At 46.6% G+C, this 16,196-nt stretch overlaps 7 protein-coding genes and 1 non-coding gene across 8 annotated transcripts; 5 read left to right on the top strand and 3 right to left on the bottom strand.

The window, feature by feature from the left end:
* Positions 1-209: 209 nt before the first annotated feature.
* On the bottom strand, positions 210-1,696 carry RhiXN_07392 (aspartyl protease; the record flags this gene model as incomplete). The annotated part of the gene is made up of 6 exons (XM_043327208.1): positions 210-370; positions 421-941; positions 989-1,186; positions 1,236-1,296; positions 1,345-1,463; positions 1,509-1,696. The coding sequence occupies 6 exons, from the start codon at positions 1,694-1,696 to the stop codon at positions 210-212; spliced, it is 1,248 nt and encodes a 415-aa protein (XP_043185680.1).
* A 1,031-nt stretch (positions 1,697-2,727) lies between these two features.
* RhiXN_12430 lies at positions 2,728-2,833 on the top strand. Its single transcript has one exon. It is a non-coding gene; the product is annotated as a tRNA-Gly (tRNA).
* A 1,441-nt stretch (positions 2,834-4,274) lies between these two features.
* On the bottom strand, positions 4,275-5,162 carry RhiXN_07393 (protein RER1; the record flags this gene model as incomplete). Its single annotated transcript, XM_043327209.1, has 6 exons — positions 4,275-4,341; positions 4,394-4,528; positions 4,579-4,678; positions 4,730-4,852; positions 4,906-4,915; positions 4,968-5,162. 6 exons carry the CDS (start codon positions 5,160-5,162, stop codon positions 4,275-4,277), a joined length of 630 nt encoding a protein of 209 aa, XP_043185681.1.
* Positions 5,163-5,332: 170 nt separating this feature from the next.
* Positions 5,333-7,042, top strand: RhiXN_07394 (carbohydrate-binding domain protein; the record flags this gene model as incomplete). Its single annotated transcript, XM_043327210.1, has 9 exons — positions 5,333-5,445; positions 5,686-5,797; positions 6,021-6,228; positions 6,280-6,317; positions 6,370-6,571; positions 6,620-6,657; positions 6,719-6,851; positions 6,906-6,940; positions 6,992-7,042. The coding sequence occupies 9 exons, from the start codon at positions 5,333-5,335 to the stop codon at positions 7,040-7,042; spliced, it is 930 nt and encodes a 309-aa protein (XP_043185682.1).
* Positions 7,043-7,252: 210 nt separating this feature from the next.
* On the bottom strand, positions 7,253-8,283 carry RhiXN_07395 (RNA recognition motif protein; the record flags this gene model as incomplete). The annotated part of the gene is made up of 4 exons (XM_043327211.1): positions 7,253-7,397; positions 7,456-7,733; positions 7,788-8,114; positions 8,188-8,283. The coding sequence occupies 4 exons, from the start codon at positions 8,281-8,283 to the stop codon at positions 7,253-7,255; spliced, it is 846 nt and encodes a 281-aa protein (XP_043185683.1).
* A 1,392-nt stretch (positions 8,284-9,675) lies between these two features.
* On the top strand, positions 9,676-10,909 carry RhiXN_07396 (Zinc-binding dehydrogenase; the record flags this gene model as incomplete). Its single annotated transcript, XM_043327212.1, has 4 exons — positions 9,676-9,796; positions 9,970-10,039; positions 10,090-10,340; positions 10,392-10,909. 4 exons carry the CDS (start codon positions 9,676-9,678, stop codon positions 10,907-10,909), a joined length of 960 nt encoding a protein of 319 aa, XP_043185684.1.
* A 1,041-nt stretch (positions 10,910-11,950) lies between these two features.
* Positions 11,951-13,196, top strand: RhiXN_07397 (Zinc-binding dehydrogenase; the record flags this gene model as incomplete). Its single annotated transcript, XM_043327213.1, has 5 exons — positions 11,951-12,071; positions 12,131-12,150; positions 12,206-12,321; positions 12,377-12,624; positions 12,685-13,196. The coding sequence occupies 5 exons, from the start codon at positions 11,951-11,953 to the stop codon at positions 13,194-13,196; spliced, it is 1,017 nt and encodes a 338-aa protein (XP_043185685.1).
* A 1,099-nt stretch (positions 13,197-14,295) lies between these two features.
* RhiXN_07398 (uncharacterized protein) lies at positions 14,296-14,814 on the top strand (the record flags this gene model as incomplete). Its single annotated transcript, XM_043327214.1, has 1 exon — positions 14,296-14,814. The coding sequence occupies one exon, from the start codon at positions 14,296-14,298 to the stop codon at positions 14,812-14,814; it is 519 nt and encodes a 172-aa protein (XP_043185686.1).
* Positions 14,815-16,196: the final 1,382 nt, after the last annotated feature.

Consider the following 16,196-nt stretch of genomic DNA (forward strand, 5'->3'; position numbering starts at 1 on the left):
GCCTGTATTAAATAGTTTTTTTTTTCGAATTTGGATACTACTGAAAAGCGTGTTACGAATCCACCAACGTCGAGCTTGTTAGATACGAAAGGCAGGGGGATAAATCTTTGAATCAAGGTTTTGAATATGATATTTAGAAAGAAATTTATAGAGGTTCGAACGAACGAATCCGAACATATTTTCATGCAATTGACCACATTAACATGTATCTAAGCAAGGTTAGCAAACCCAACTTGGGAGTTGGCTTGATCAAATACACTGTAAACGTTGGTCATAAACGCATCGCCGACAATCCAAGCGTTATCAGGGACCGAGCTAGTGGCCATGATTGAACCAACACAAGTCGATCCCGAACTGTCAGTGGTACCGACTACATGCATAGTCAGTAAATCTCAAGCAGGATGATTTTTAAATACTCACTGCTCAAACTCGAGCTTGACATGGCAAAAGATGCCCCATTAAACTCAAAGGCAATGTTTGGAGGGTTAGAGCAGCTGAAAGTGTAATACCCATCCCCGCCACATACACTGGAGTCGCAGGCCTCGGCGCCGTCTACTGCGCTCCAGAAGGATGCCACGGAATCAGCCGGACCGACGATCAAGGTTGTACCTGAATCGATGATCATCCCACCAGAATATGCACTGGATCCATCAACAGCGGCACTCCCAGTAGTCAACCAGTAGGATTCGCTGGTCAACGGTGAATATGTAATATCACCTGTATAAAGCGATTCATCCGCCCCTCCAATGTACAACTCGGCACCCGAGGAAGCTAGCTTGAACCCAAAGGTGGGTTCGGAGATAACTCCAGACGAATACAGATTTTGGATAATTGTAGGTTGGCCAATTTGAGATATAGATGAGAATGCGAGTCCCACCAAACCATCGCTGGGGTCAGAGGCAAAGCTTTCGGACTCGGATGTCACGGCGGAGAAGTATTGACTACAATCCCATAAATTGTCTGTTTTAATCTCGAGGGCGATACTTACTTGTTAGCTGCCAGTCCTGCTACAGTCACTGTGTCGGTGTAGATCGGGCCGGAAGATGTGCTTCCATCTCCATATTGAATGCTAAAATCACCGGACTCGGACACAGATGTTGATGATTCAGACGGATCGTAGGAATTGTGGCCGGAGCATCCTCCGGAGTTACAGGACGAGTTGGGAACCCAGATATCAGCCGACCCACTGATTTCGTCTCAGCCATGCACATAGAGATTAATGGCTGGGAGCTTACGTATCGAAGTCTACCAGAAATGATTGGGCAGGGGTGCCTATGGTAATTTGGCCGGCCCATACTATAGAAATCTGTCAGTATTGAAACTAAGCTACTGAGAATGCCTTACGCTCTCCGCTCTCGTCGGTAAGTGCTTCGTTTTGGCGCCTTGCGAGGGAGTGCTCCAGATTGGCAAACAGGGCTTTGCCAGTTTTCTTCTTATATGCTGCGTTTCCTCGGGCGTATTTCCTATGAAGAAGTTAGGTTTGACAAATGTGTTTCAATGCCACTTACGTCTGAACTTGTCTCGCAAAAGCAGTCAACGCAGTGGGGACAATTACACCATCTTTTGCCAGCGAACTGCCATAGCTTCGCTTGAACAATGGGACAGTAATACCTTTATTTTGGCCAGCAAGAGGTGCAGCCAAAGCAGAATAGCCCAGAGCCAAGATGGTGAGAATAAAACTGTGTGAGGAACGCATTGAGTGGTCCAGTGTGACTATGCTAAGAGGTGGATTTTCGATTGCATCTTTATACTATGGCTAACGAACTAGCAGGATTGGGAGCCATGTGCTGACTCTCGGACCCAAAATAGCCACTCGAATCGGGCACATGGGGCGAGCCCTTCGTTGCACCACTTGGGGAGCAAAATTAGCTATGCGTTTGTCACGAGATTTCTCCAAAGTGTGTTGATTGATTTCAGCATTCCGTCGTCGTGCCGCTGCGTGTGAAAAACCATGCAGCTGCGCCAGGATTAGCCCTGTTCTTAAAACGACTGGTTAGCGTATTGTGCGATGGGACGCGATGCATGTGGAACACTGGTCAAAAGGGCCGCTTACATCTGTAAATGGATTCTGTATTTTGGATAATGTTGATAAGGAAGACACGTGAGCCCATTTTAGGTACACCCAGAGATGTTATTAATAGCGAGGATATCAAAGACATTAGGAAGCTACCGGCTACACTCTAGGAGTAAATGCGCTATAAATGAAGACGATCCGTACCAAGGATGTTAAGATTGATTGAATGACTTATAAACCATGAATCAGAATATGGGATGTAAACAATTTAATGGAGAGTGTGTGATTGGCAAATGGGACTGCGATCAGAGAAAGCGCAAAACATTCCGGATAGCATATCAGCCGATGAGAGTGCCCAGCCTAGACATCCAACTAAGGGTATCGTTATTCTTATACTATATATCACGGAAGGGGATATTAACAGTACTTGTAATAGATACAGCGCCAATGCTCATCATTCACCACTAGCGTATATACTTTAAACTGCCATCGAAACTAGTGCCTTTAGGTGTTTTGCATTACCTTTTGTTCCAGAAACTATTAAGCTATTGTGGGGAAGTGTAGTTTGCGCGGGAAGGACAACCCGCAAGTAATTGACCCATCGTTATATATTCAAATTGATTGCATACATGTGCGTGTTTTGGTTGTTCTACACCGCCTAAATAGCGTTTTGGGAGCAAGGTTATATACAGATACATGCAAGGTCTTTACAAGCGTGGGTAGTATAATGGTTATTATCTCGGTTTCCCATCATATGGCGTTGATTGAGTAATCACGACACTCTTACCGAGGAACCGGGTTCGATTCCCGGCTCACGCAGTCTTTTTTTTCTACCTCTAAAAGTACCACTGTCTTATCGATATTATGTTTTAATCGCTTTATCAGCGATCCCAGACGAGTTTTGGACACCCTTTTGGTGAAATGAGGTTGTTTATGGAGCTTACGGATGTTTGCAATGCTTATATGTCGCATATATGGTGGATTCTTGGCCCTTGCGCCATGGAAATCATCCAAATATCCATGTAATACAACATGTCACAGTAAAAGGTTTGTATCTCCTTTGATGGTTGTTAAGTAAATTGGATTTGACAATAACCACAGAACAGTTAAGCCATAGAACAGTTGTCTGTGGTTATTATGCGCACGTTTGAATTTTGAAAACAAATCGTAGGAGGGGGAGATATGGGTGCTACAAGGTAAGGTACTTGTGGCCATCAATGCGACTTGGGCGAGTATTATGTACCATTGCCGCCCTTGATGGGCTATTGTGTAAACGTCCAAGTTATTCAACCAGACCAAAAGCAAGGGGTGTTCATGGAGCACAGCATCAAGAGACGAAATAGAATGGCTGAAATGACTATGTTTGAGTTGAATCGTAACCTTGAGAAATAAGCACCAAGGGATTCCAAACTTGTCGTTGTACCATTTCATACGGAAACCCCTCTTTTCGGTGCTCTTTCTCAAGATTACGATTCAGTTTAAACGTGACCGTTTCAACCATTCTATTCCGTCTCTTTATACTATGATTCATAAGTTATCTACTCTTCTGATCTGGTTCAGCCTGGGAACAAACAGCTTGCTGCTGCTTTGACTAGTCGGTGCCACTCTTGAACTGGGATGTGAACCTACACATTTCTGCCCTTTTGTGCTAGTACAGCCGGTAGCAGATGTTCCTAAACAAACGTTCAAAGATTACATGACACCATGCATGTATTCTTTTGCTGCACCATTTCTCCCGCACACACCGAACTAGCATTGACGCATTGATCTACTTGACATGGTTTTGTCTCCCTCAACACATCCAAAGCTAATGACATGTCTTCGATTCCTCGCTAGCCCACACTTAACTAGGTTGAACCGTCTTCAGGTCATCGAATTTCCGCTTAAATATAAGATTTGTATCAAACTGTCTATCAAAGGCTAGCAAGGTACCAATAATTGGCGCATAGAATCCCAAGATACGAGTATGGCTCCTATCCGATGAATCCATCATTAACCACGACAAGGCACTAGATGAATTAGACTATCTCATCGAAAGTTAGAAGCTCCAGAAACCCAAATTTACGTGAGCAGGTTTCAATTCGAGGGAGCATCCAGTGTGGAATTAAAGTGCGCACTCGGTCATGATTTCCAAACTGCCCTGTCGTGTTGTTCATGCCCATAATTTCCTGATAAAATCTGAAAGATGCCATACGATTGCGAGTCGCGAAACATACACAACGATCTAGGATAGAACACACAGATCCAGGTAGGCTTCTCTCTATTTCGCCCCATACGTTGCCTTGCGACCAATGTCAAATGGCACATATTTGTACTTGATCATATGGCTGTGCATGTATTAATTCCAAGTTTGACACAGTAAAACCAAACTTAACTCACCGAATCTGTCTCTTCATGGTAATACCGAACAGGATGAAGAAATAGATAACCAGGATCGGCCAATACACAGGCACATCAAACGCCTCGAACAGTGTAGCCAAGATTGCGAACACAGTTGCTCTTGTTGCAGATAGCCTGAATATAGCATTACAGTAGGTTACTCATGCACAAAAAAATAGGCTCACCAGAATTGCCATTCTGGAAGCCGGCGAATGAATGGGCGGAATTCTTCGTCTTTTCCTGTGCGCCTGCCTCCTCCATCGTACGCATTTTCATAAGTAGAAGCTAAAACACCAATGAAATGCGTTGTGTCGGGAATTTTGTTGATCAACTCACCTTCAGGTTCTCCTCCCTCTTCGATTTCGTCTGCACGCAGATCCTGTGCGAGGCTAGGATCAAATTTGGGTTGTAGGAATGCTAGGAGCAAGTTGAGTAGATAGATAGCATGTGCGTAGCACACTGAGTGGGCGGTAAGATGCCAGCGATTTACAGCTTTCTTGACATAAGCTCACCGATATACCACTGTTGTTGACGGTTAGCTTTGATGGTGGCAAAGCGAACACGTAACACTCACTCCTTGGGCAAATACGATCCGCAGTAGAAATAGCACAACCAAGCCACCAGTTGACAGCCATCTATAAAGCATATGCGGGGTCGTGCGATCCACAAGCTGCTGGTATTTTCGCTGATATTCCAAGTACTTGGCCTCAAGCGGCTGCAATGCTGGGGGCAGAGTGAATGGGGATTGGTCGCCATCGTCGTTCATCATGGTGGGCAGAAAAATCGAAAGTTAACAGTATACAATGAACAAATAACAGCTTGTACAAGTATAAGTTACGAGTTGGTCCCCTCGAGTCTACGCACTGATCGTCGGCGCGTCCAAGATGGTTTGCTGGGTTTACCAATTCGAAAACCTTGAGCGCTAGGCGTCGTGTCAAAATGACACCAAGCGCCGCGCGTTTGTGCTGTGTGCCTGGACCCCCTGTCAATCCTTCGTCATCCCGGTTCACTTTACCAGAGGCCCGCCCAATTGTTAAAAGAACTCTTGTGAGGTCAGTAAATTGGGCTGCGCATATTTGAATAATCCGGTGGAATATCAAGGATTGTTCCATGGACACCGGCAACTTGTGACGGAATGGCTTGCTCACTGGGTTAGGACGCCGAAAGTTGTCTCGCTCGAATGCTTGACTGCACAAATAATGGCGCTTGTTCTAGTGATGATCTGATCCGCGAATCTGCGGTTGTCTGAGCCACTGTGCTTCTGTAGTCTTATTCCCAGACTAATATCCCAGGGTGAACCAGGAGTCACTCTGGTTCTGGATCCGGAAACCGTTCGCAGACTCAAATATTCGAAAAATCCACCCAAAAGAGCCACTTTTGCCCACACTAGTCTACCTAGGCTCCGTAAGTCCCTGACCGGCGCATCTCACTCGAGGTTCATTCATACTTGACACCGTGAAACCGTCGGCAAGCGCTCCGGATCATAACATCAATAAACATATACCAAATGAAGTAACTGGTTCCACTCGCCCCAGCCCGAGTCTATAAAGCCGAGGCAAGCTCCTCATTAGTTTTGCTCACTCCTCGTCAAATATCCAAAGTCTCAATTACTCATAAGAACCCCCAGTACTCGGGAACCGCTCGAACACCCTCTAGTCATGCGTTCTTCTCTTCTGTCCTCACTGTCTCGCTTGTCGCGGTGGCCGCTGGTTTGGCCATTAACCGTGGCGTCGATGTCGATGTCGAAACTCCTATTGATATCAAAGAAGCCTGCCGAGGCTTGACGATTTGGCATCCAGATGGGTTCTACCGCTCCGGGACAACAGTCAGATACCGTGAGTCGTTGGAATCATGTCTTGCTGCATATTCTAACTGCGTAGTACTAGACGGCCACATGTGGCAGTGCACTCGCTGGAACCAGGGTGTAAGTTTTGTAAACGCGTTATTCAAACTCAAGGCTCATTTTCTTTTGTCAGAAGGAGAACCCCGAAGAGTCGGATGTCTGGCGTGACCTTGGAGCTTGCGATCCCGACGTGAAGGACGGTCAAATGGTCCTTAGCAAGCGATCCGCCCCCCTCGAGGCCCGCGATGATGATGACGATGACGATGACAATTGTCGCGGATTCCTTGAATGGGATGCCAGCGCCCTATCCCGATCCGGCACTACTGTCCACTATAGTAAGTTCTGAACTGTCGTACCCTGGACTGCTTTAACAAAGTGAATAGAGGGAGCACTGTGGCAGAACAACAAGTGGAACAAGGGTGTAAGTAACTCCTTGGCCTTGATATTATTCGAGTAGCTGAGTATTTGTGTTGTGTTATTAGGAAGAGCCAGGTGTATCCTCGGACTGGACTTCCATTCGCACCTGTAAATCGAAAAAAGTCAAGCGCTCGTGCAATGGATTCCCAACTTTCGTGAAGGGGGCCCTCAACCGTCCGGGTAATACTGTTCAACACGGTATGTAGTCGCACCCATTAGTGTATAGTGTAGCACTAACTTTACCTCGGCCAGACAATAAATTATACCAGGCCAACCACTGGACCCAGGTGAGTCACCAATCAATCGGAATCCCAGCTGAAGCTTACCGGTTGGTGCAGACATCGACTCCAGATGACACTGAGGCATGGTCTCTGCTTGGAGACTGCTAGACACTTCTAGTGATAAGTATTTGGGAACTGAGTCAAGGTCGAGCGTATCTATTATGGCTACTATTTTTGTATAAATCGAATACTTGGACATTTGTCAACCAAAGTGTGATCGGAAGACCAAAGGGCCGCACCAAAAGAGAACAAAAGTTAGACTGTTAGTACAAACAAGGAGGGAAAGCATGAGCCAAGTGTGCTATTTTGTAAACTTGTTTAATCAACATCCATGCCACTTCCACGGGCTCCTCGACCACGTCCGCGACCGCGACGACCACCACGACCACGCCCGGCAGGTCCGGAGGGCGCGGTGAGAACGATTGCACCAGGATCATTGACTAAGGCATCAGAATACATTTTGCTAAGATCACCAAGAGTATTTGGTCAAGCCGTCACTGAGGAATTGATAAAGTGCTCACCTGCCGGTCTCTGGCTGGGCCAAGATGTCCACAGATTTATCTATCTTTCCTCCTAACGACAACAACGTGGCGGTTCCTTGCACCAATGGTGCGTCGCATATTTTAACCGAGAGCACACGCCCATCGGCTTTTTGTCCGTTATAGGCTGCTACTACAGCCTCTGCCGACTTTTGCGTTGCAAACTTGAGGCGCACAGTTACGCTATCCGGAGTATGACCCTGTGGGAGTGGTTTGACTTCTTTGTGGCTCAGAATCTCGCCATGTTGCTGGAATATTTCCTAGAATCAAAGAATGTAAACTGTCGTACTAGCAAATAAATGTCAAGAAAATACCTTGACGTCAGCGCTGGTCGTACCAGGCACCAGTTCCCGAACCTCGATGGTGGTGCCAGTGCTCGCCCCGCGGATTTCCAATCCTGATCCCGACTTTGTAGCGGTGGGACGAGCTTCGTTTCCATTGCTAGCATTTGCTTCTCCGAGAGCACGCAGAAGTCTGGCGTTATCGACCGCAACGCGAGTCTTCCCAGTCGCGGAGGAGCCGGAACGGGTAGTGCCAGTAAAGAGCCGAGCACCCAGAACACCTCCAGCAATATCGTTTACTTCTGCAAACTTGTCATGCTTCCATTGGCTTTCAGTATCCCGTGGCGGTGAAGGACGCTCCTAGTATTGATAAAGCGAACGAACAAAACAAAGCTAAGTCGGGTGTCTTGCAATAAGCAAGTGAGATACGAACATATGGGCTTTTACGGGATCCAGAAACCTGTCGGCCTTCTGCTGCTTTAGCTCGGTTCGTAGGTATGCCGAGGCGCTCAGCTAGGGAAAGACTCATGATTTCTGGAAGGGTGGCGGTCGACGTTGAGTGTGATATGGCTTGTTGGTGCCGTCGCAGATTAGGCGACGGGCGCTTGGTGCTAACTGGCACAGCTCGACAAACATAGCATTTTGACCTCTTTCGTCCATAATCCAACGTCCTATTGATTCAGATGTTACGAATACCTGGAGCTCGCTCAAATTTATCTGGGCGCCTCCTAATCATTCTATACCTGGTGTCTTTTATGAAAATAAACCCGAATTTCCTTGTACCTGAGTCGGCAACACTTACCTTTTTCCCGACGCCAACAATTGGATGGCAAGCATATCAACAAATATTCTTTCCCTGATATTACACGAAGACCAGGATTGGCTCAGAAGCGTTGAGTGTTATTCTGTACTACTGGCGATTGGAGAGAATTCGTATGCAAGTCGCTCGTTCCCTTGATATTGTGTAGAAGTAGCACGCGTGCTTAATATGGTCAAATACTTTTTCTTATACTGAAATCCAATCAAAATCCACTCTCGCAGTTCGACTAACATTCCGTTAACTATTTAATTTACTGCTATTCTACGGTACCCAAAGTAAATCAGCGACTTTGGACTCCAAAGCGGTTTGGTGCCATTTTGTTCGCATTCAATATTAGCCAGTGTTCTCGAGAACAGAATACTAACGCTTAAAATCCATAGATCTCAAGGTTTCAAATGATGAAAGCTTCAAAGCTGAGCCATATGTATTAATGTCGATATCGCTAGAAATTTAAAGAACCCTACCGACTCGAACGCAAACGCAAGATCGTTCGAGTCTGTCTATGGCTACGATTAGTAGCCGAGGTACTGTAAAGAACAAATCTGGGAGTAACCAAGTACAACTAATCGATTCATCGTCTAACAATAACAGCCCAACTTACAAAGCTCGTGGTCGCCATTTCAAAACACATGTAATACAACCCCCGGCGCGGCAAAATGTATCTCAAATCCTCCCGCGACCCGCACGGCCAAACAGTATAGAAAGATGTCATCTTAGTAACCTCAATCACGCGCAAATTCCATGACATGAATAATACAGATAGGGGTTTGCGTCAGCGCGGTAATTGCGCACATAGTACATGCTAGCGCTTAATACCGTTCCTTGCGACATGCAAACGACTCTGTAAGCCTCCACCTGTTTCTGGTATTTTGCCGCTATATCCAACCAACTGATAACAGACAGCCAGCTGACTGATCTTGGCATGTATTACTATATGCGAGCCGATGTGTAGAACACGACGCGTAGAGTTGGCGGCTCCTGAAAACGAAATCTCGTAACCTATATAAAGCCAAGGAAAAGTACACGAACTCACTCACCTTTTGCATCGCAGAATCCAAGCAACTTGTACCTATCTTATCTCAGCTAGTCCGTCTGAAAACCATGGCTCAGCAACACAAAGCATCTCTTTTGCTTCAAAAGCACGGAAAGCTCGAAGTCGGGACTCGCCCGACCCCCGTCCCACACGGGACACAAGCGCTCGTAAAGGTCACCGCCACCGCCAGTAAGTGTTAATCAAGCACAAAATCTGACCACGAGACTAAAACAACCGCGCCTCAAGTCAATCCTATAGATTGGAAGGCAAGTAGAATACTCTTCGAGTTTCATATATACTTACTCTGAAAATATAGATTATCGACTATGGTCTTTTTATTGAAGATTTTCCCAATGTCCTAGGGCTCGATGGGGCTGGCATTATTCACGCCGTTGGCCCAGATGTAACGGACTTTAAGGTTGGAGATAGAGTGTAGGTCCCTATAGTATTCTCGTCAATAGTGTGTTCTCATGTCTATTCAGAACTTTTCAGGGACCATTCAATCCAGCGGACCAGGCGTCGTTCCAGGAATTCACTATTGTCGAGACCGACATCATCACTAAGACCCCGGAAAACATCAATGACGACCAGGCCTCAACTATCCCTACGGGTGCTTTCACCGCTTATAGTGGCCTATTTCAGAGGTCGGGTGTCGCCCCCCCTTTGAACGGACCAACCGCCATCGGAAAATCAGTTTTGATCTTGGGAGGAAGCTCGTCAGTTGGACAATATGGTGAATATATTCAGTCAGTCCACCACTTTAGTTTCTGAAATGGCAACCCAGCTATCCAGTTCGCACGCATTGCCGGGTTTTCTCATATCGTCACCACTGCATCTTCTCAACATGCCAGCCTCCTCAAATCACTTGGTGCCACTCATGTCTGCGACCGCAGTGCCGACGCTCAGACTATCCAATCTGCCTTTCCTGCGACCTCTCCCGTTTCCTTAGTTTTCGACACGATTTCCATAGAATCCACGCAAACTCTTGCATTCGATGTCTTGGGCACTCCTTCCCCAGTGCCAAATGCGCGGGTCTCGATCTTGCACTTCCCGGCTGAGTCTCTGAAGGAAAAGATCGCTGAGGGAAAGATCGTTGTCGACCAAATATACGGAAGCACCCAGATGTTCCGAGATATGAGCGCCCCGTTCTGGAAAAAAATTGGTCAGTGGATCGAAGGAGGGGAGTTTGTCCCCAACCACGTTCAGCTTGTAAATGGTGGCCTGGGTGGAATACCAGAGGCTTTGGACTTGTCTCGAAAGGGCGTCAGCGGCGTAAAGCTGGTTGTTCGTCCTCAAGAGTAGATAAGGTGGAATCTTTTTGTATTGTAGAAAGAACTTGTTAGCTATGGATTCTCAACCCCAATACATGTGCTGCCTGGTATTGATGGGATACTACGATCACTATGTTATCCTACTCAGGACGTCTTGCCTTAATACGCATATATGCATGGCGCTGGTTACTCATGGTGTATGTGAGCCTATCGTCCAAGTTTTAATATGATTTTATGAGGTTTCATCCAGGGCATTATATAGCCTGCGAATGAGTAAGCCCGGGCTCGATGGTAGTATATAGTGTTCTGAAGCTTAAGCTCTTGCAGGAGGATTACGTGCTATCCATATACGTTCATTTCATATCACGTATAGAAGCGACCCCCCAAACTCAGAATGCGTCATACAATGGTTAATTATATATCATAAGCCACTTTATAAATCACCCGAGAGCTCTAAAATGCCTATTTTCGAACAAAATATGGGGGGTCTCAAACCTAAGTGTTCGTGGAGTAGTCCTGGCTAAACACCAATCTACATCAACTGAAATCAACCGCAATCGCGATCATAATGCTAATGTCCCGACTAACTGGGGGTATACATCCTTCAGTACTGAAGGTCTTTATATTTGAACACGCTGGCACACTCACACGAGAGCAGTAATAGAAACGATGAGATACAGGTATGCCAAGTACACGATCACATAACACCAGAGGACCCTGGGACACCCTGGTCTCCCTGTTGCATCGTTTATCAGAGGGCCGCATGGATTGCGGTGATACACATACGCATCAACCTGCAGAACGCGTCAGCCAGATACTGATAGTTGCGTAGTAATATAACTCCCGCATTTTCAGCGGGCTGCAGCTGACGCAACCAGGGGAGTAAATTGACTTCAATTTGTACATGACAAACAATCAAATCTAATATTGGAATACAGCGATCATTGAGAGTGCCTCTGTGTAATATATAAAGCCACTGAAAGGTACATGGGCTCACTCATTCCCCTTTGCGAAGGGCTCAAGTAACTCAAGTAACCTATACGCCCCATATCAAATTTCCGACCCAAAAACAATGGTCCAACAACACAATGCATCTATTTTACCCCAAAAGCATGGAAAACTCGAAGTTAGTACTCGTCCCACTCCAACCCCACAAGGGACGCAAGCACTCGTGAAGGTTACTGCCGCTGCTAGTAAGTAGCACTAATAAATGAAATATTCAAGTATGAGACTGAAGCCAATAACTTCCAAGTCAATTCCATAGACTGGAAGGTTTGAATAACTCCATTTAATTACAACCCAGACCACTTATTCTTACCAAACACAGATTGTTGACTATGGTGTCTTTATCGAGAAATTTCCGGCCGTCCTGGGATTCGACGGCGCCGGTGTCATTCACGCTGTTGGCCCAAATGTAACCAACTTCATGACTGGAGATAGAGTGTAGGTCTCATTAGCGCCTCCTTCTGGTCTGTTTTTGGCCCTGAGTGCTATTCAGGCTTTTCCAGGGAGGATTTAGAGCCGATTACGCGTCTTACCAGGAATATGCACTTGTCGAGACGGACATCATTGCCAAGATCCCAGATAAGATCAATGACGACCAGGCATCGACAGTTCCTGTGTGCGCCTTCACTGCTTATCTTAGTTTATTCCAGAGAACAGGTATCACTGCTCCATTGAACGGGCCGACTGCTATTGAAAAACCGGTGCTGATTTTGGGAGGGAGCTCGTCGGTCGGGCAGTTTGGTCAGTGCGGTTACCCGACCTCATTTTTTCTTTTCTTTTCACCGATCAGTTATGATTTAGCCATTCAACTTGCACGCGTCGCCGGCTTCTCCCCGATTGTTACCACCGCATCTTCTCAACATACCGAGCTCCTCAAATCGCTTGGTGCTACTCATGTTTTCGATCGCGATGCTGACGTCCAAACTATTCAGTCGGCTTTTGGAGCCCCTATTGGTCTTGCTGTTGACACCATTTCTAACGACTCTACTCAATCACTTGCATTCGACATCTTAACCACCCCTTCCCCTGCCCTAGGCGCTCGTCTCAATATTGTAACCCCTCAAACAGACACTTTAAAGGAGAAGAACAAAGGAGACGTAATTGTCGTAGAACAAGTATATGGAAGCTCCGAAATGTTCAAGGATATGAGTGTTCCATTCTGGAAAAAGGTCGGTCGGTGGATCGAAGGAGGGGAGCTGGTCCCCAATCGAGTCCAACTCGTGGACGGTGGTCTGGCTGGAATACCGGAAGCTTTGAGTTTGTCTCGAAAGGGCATCAGCGGTGTGAAGTTGGTTGTTCATCCACAAATGTAGACAGTCTAAAGATTTTGTAGAATGTAAAGGTAATTTGGTAATATGTTTATACTCCGGGTGGCTACAAGATCGGTATCCTTCAACGAGCCCTCAGTATCTTCGGTTCAGGTGTGCATATACATGTATATTCGTTTATAAATGTACTCGAGTGGACTCAATTAATTAGAAAATTCCTATTAACTCGGAAACTCCTGATGTATACACACCTACTATACGGGCTCTTTGCTGTCCACTCACAAGTTATAGGTCACGTGATGTGAACTGAATCGGTCGTGCTCTAGTTTCCAGCAAGAAAGTATTAAACGTAGCCTCATGAATTGTCGAACTCATACTGCAAAATATCCAATTATAACAGTAGTGCTATAAAGCTTACTCAGCCGCTTTAAAGTTAGATACAAACATATATACGACAGGAACTCATGGGGCCAGTCTATAATCCAACTATAGCCCGGAGCACTAGATGAACGAAGGGGTTTACTGCCACTTCTCCACAACCGGTGGCTACTGATGTTCAAACCGATCTCAGCGACTGATATACTGGGACCAAAGGCGAGCCAGTGAAGGGCGGCGGCTTCCTTCGCCGGTTACCGAGCTAGAGACAATGGGTCGTTCTAGATTAACGAGTGCTAAAAACTACAGAGCGGTAGCAAAAGGTCTATTTTTCGTGAGCCCCTTGTAATTAACCGTAATTACCGTCGTAAACTTCCTTTCCTGGCCAACCTGGTGTGGCAAGTGAGCACCAAAGGAGCGTCTAGAAGTATGAGAGCAACCGGGAAATCACTACGACTTGACAAACCAGAGTCGTTTCAGGACCTACGTTGGGATTTCAGCCGTTTCTATGCAAGAACTAACACTTCTATTGCTGGAATAGGGAATTGTTTGCCTCACTACTCTTGTTGCTCGTAGGAATTCAAACTCCGGCTCTTCACTGCGTATATGCCTCTCTGTAGCCTCAGTATGACCATAAAGCATAGAGCTGCTGCTCGTCCGCTTTCATTAACAGTGGTCCAATCCAGCTGAAAGAGGCGTATAAAAGTTGAGCGGGGGTCCTCTGTTCGTAGGATCCAACCTCAACTCGCGATTTTACGACTACTATCTTATGAATCCGTCTATCAATATTGAATGGCGCGGGCGTCTGAAATACACTCGACCCTTTCGCGAACTAGTTCTTCAATCCCCGATTGAACGTATTACTATCCAACGATCGCCAAACGCTAATTCGTTCTCCCATTGGCAAGCCTTTGTAGAGCTTAAACTCAAGTGGCTTGGAACTCGAATCCTACTCGAAATTAACCCGAGCGTACAAAGGTTGATATGCAAACAAACTAGACAAGTACTTAATTGGGACGAGCCACGGCTAGTACTCCCCGGGCCTCAGCTTGAACATCTAGAATACAGGCCGACTGTCCAACGCATACTCGGGATCGCCTCTGACTTTCGGCGAACGCTACACATAACCAATCACATGACCGAGCAGCAGCTTCAAGGCGAGTGGGCTGTGTGGCTAGTGAAGTTGGCGGCCGAACTGGGCGAGAACGAGCCCATTGCTGCTCACCCGACAGCACTGTACGATTTTAGGGACCAGGCCGTAAAAGAGGCCGTGCCATGGAATAATTAACGGACGAAGATTCATAAGCAATCATACGATTGCCTGTTTTGTAATAATTGTACAACTTGGTTATATACCGAGGGAATTCAGGTCTCCAATGAACAGGATCCAAACATGAGGTATTCTACAAATGGCAGACGCCCCCGGGATGTGATTCAATAGAGACGCGAGCGGCAAGTCGACGTCCCGATAGCGCGCCTACATTATACAGAACTCGCGTCACGCGCGGCGATCTAAAAGAAATAAAGAGAGCACTGCAAGGAGTGTATTGCGCGTTCTTGGCATGGTCTGAGTAATGGAGAACTGAGTGTTGTCCCCACGCTGATGCCACGTTATGCTCTCACCGTTTCACACAAGCTAACGTAATCAGCAGATGTATCCCAGGAAAAACTAACAGCCGGGCCACCTTACGCTTAAAGCCGTTGCTAAGATCATAAATTCGCTGACGATTACAAGGGAATTGCTGGGCCGATAGGACCTGGCCAGGGGCTCGGAGATCGTGTATACTGTATACCTCGAGGCAGCAACGAACATAAGGAAGAGAAGACTATAGTATAGCATATTCCTTTTGAGCACTGGATAAGAGCGACCTGATTGTTCCGAGCGGTTGCGTATCCGAGTCCAGGCGGGCTAGTGAATCGAAGGCCTTCAGTAGAACTCTAGACTAGTTCGGTACCTGTGGATGCCGGCGGTAGTAAGGCCAAGAAGTTGTAGAAAACATTGTTGTATTTCCTCGTTGCTTGGTTCGCCGACATTCTTGGGACTCGCTTGATCGTCACCGAGTAATAATCGGCGATTTTCGGCTAGACGTTTATGCGGGAGGTTGGGTACATCGGCGGGGGACGCGAGAGGGACGTTGGAATCCGAATTGAATGAATGCAATCCAAGTTGAAATGCATTTACTCATCGGCTCAGTAATTGAGACTGGGTTGTGGAGAGACAGAGTAGAACCGCAAAGTGACACCCGTTTTTAGCACTAGGTGACACAAGTGGGAACGGGAGCTCAAAAAGGGAAGCCGGCGGTTGCTGTATGACGATAAAAGCCACGCGCAGTCGTAGCGACACACTCATCAGATTGAACAAAGGCCGCCGGCTTGAGAAGATAGCGTGCTCGTCGACCTCATTCTCCCTCGTTCAGTGGAAGGTATATACTTGGGCTTGAGTGAGCTGGTGGCCAAAAGGTGAGGAGCTGTCTTCTGTGTCTAGTACCCTTACTAAATGTGGCGCGGCATTAGCTTATGAAACAATTGATTTGATTGATTTTCTCAGAGACTCTGGTCGTCGTCCATCCGCAGGCCGGATTCCGTTTGCTGTCCACGCCCGCCCCTTACCGATCTCCCGGCATCTTATAAGTCTCGCCAAGGAATCTCCTGTCACGAACATATATACCT

This window comes from Rhizoctonia solani, chromosome 13 (genome assembly GCF_016906535.1).
Source record: "Rhizoctonia solani chromosome 13, complete sequence".
In the NCBI taxonomy this organism is placed as follows: Eukaryota; Fungi; Basidiomycota; class Agaricomycetes; order Cantharellales; family Ceratobasidiaceae; genus Rhizoctonia; species Rhizoctonia solani.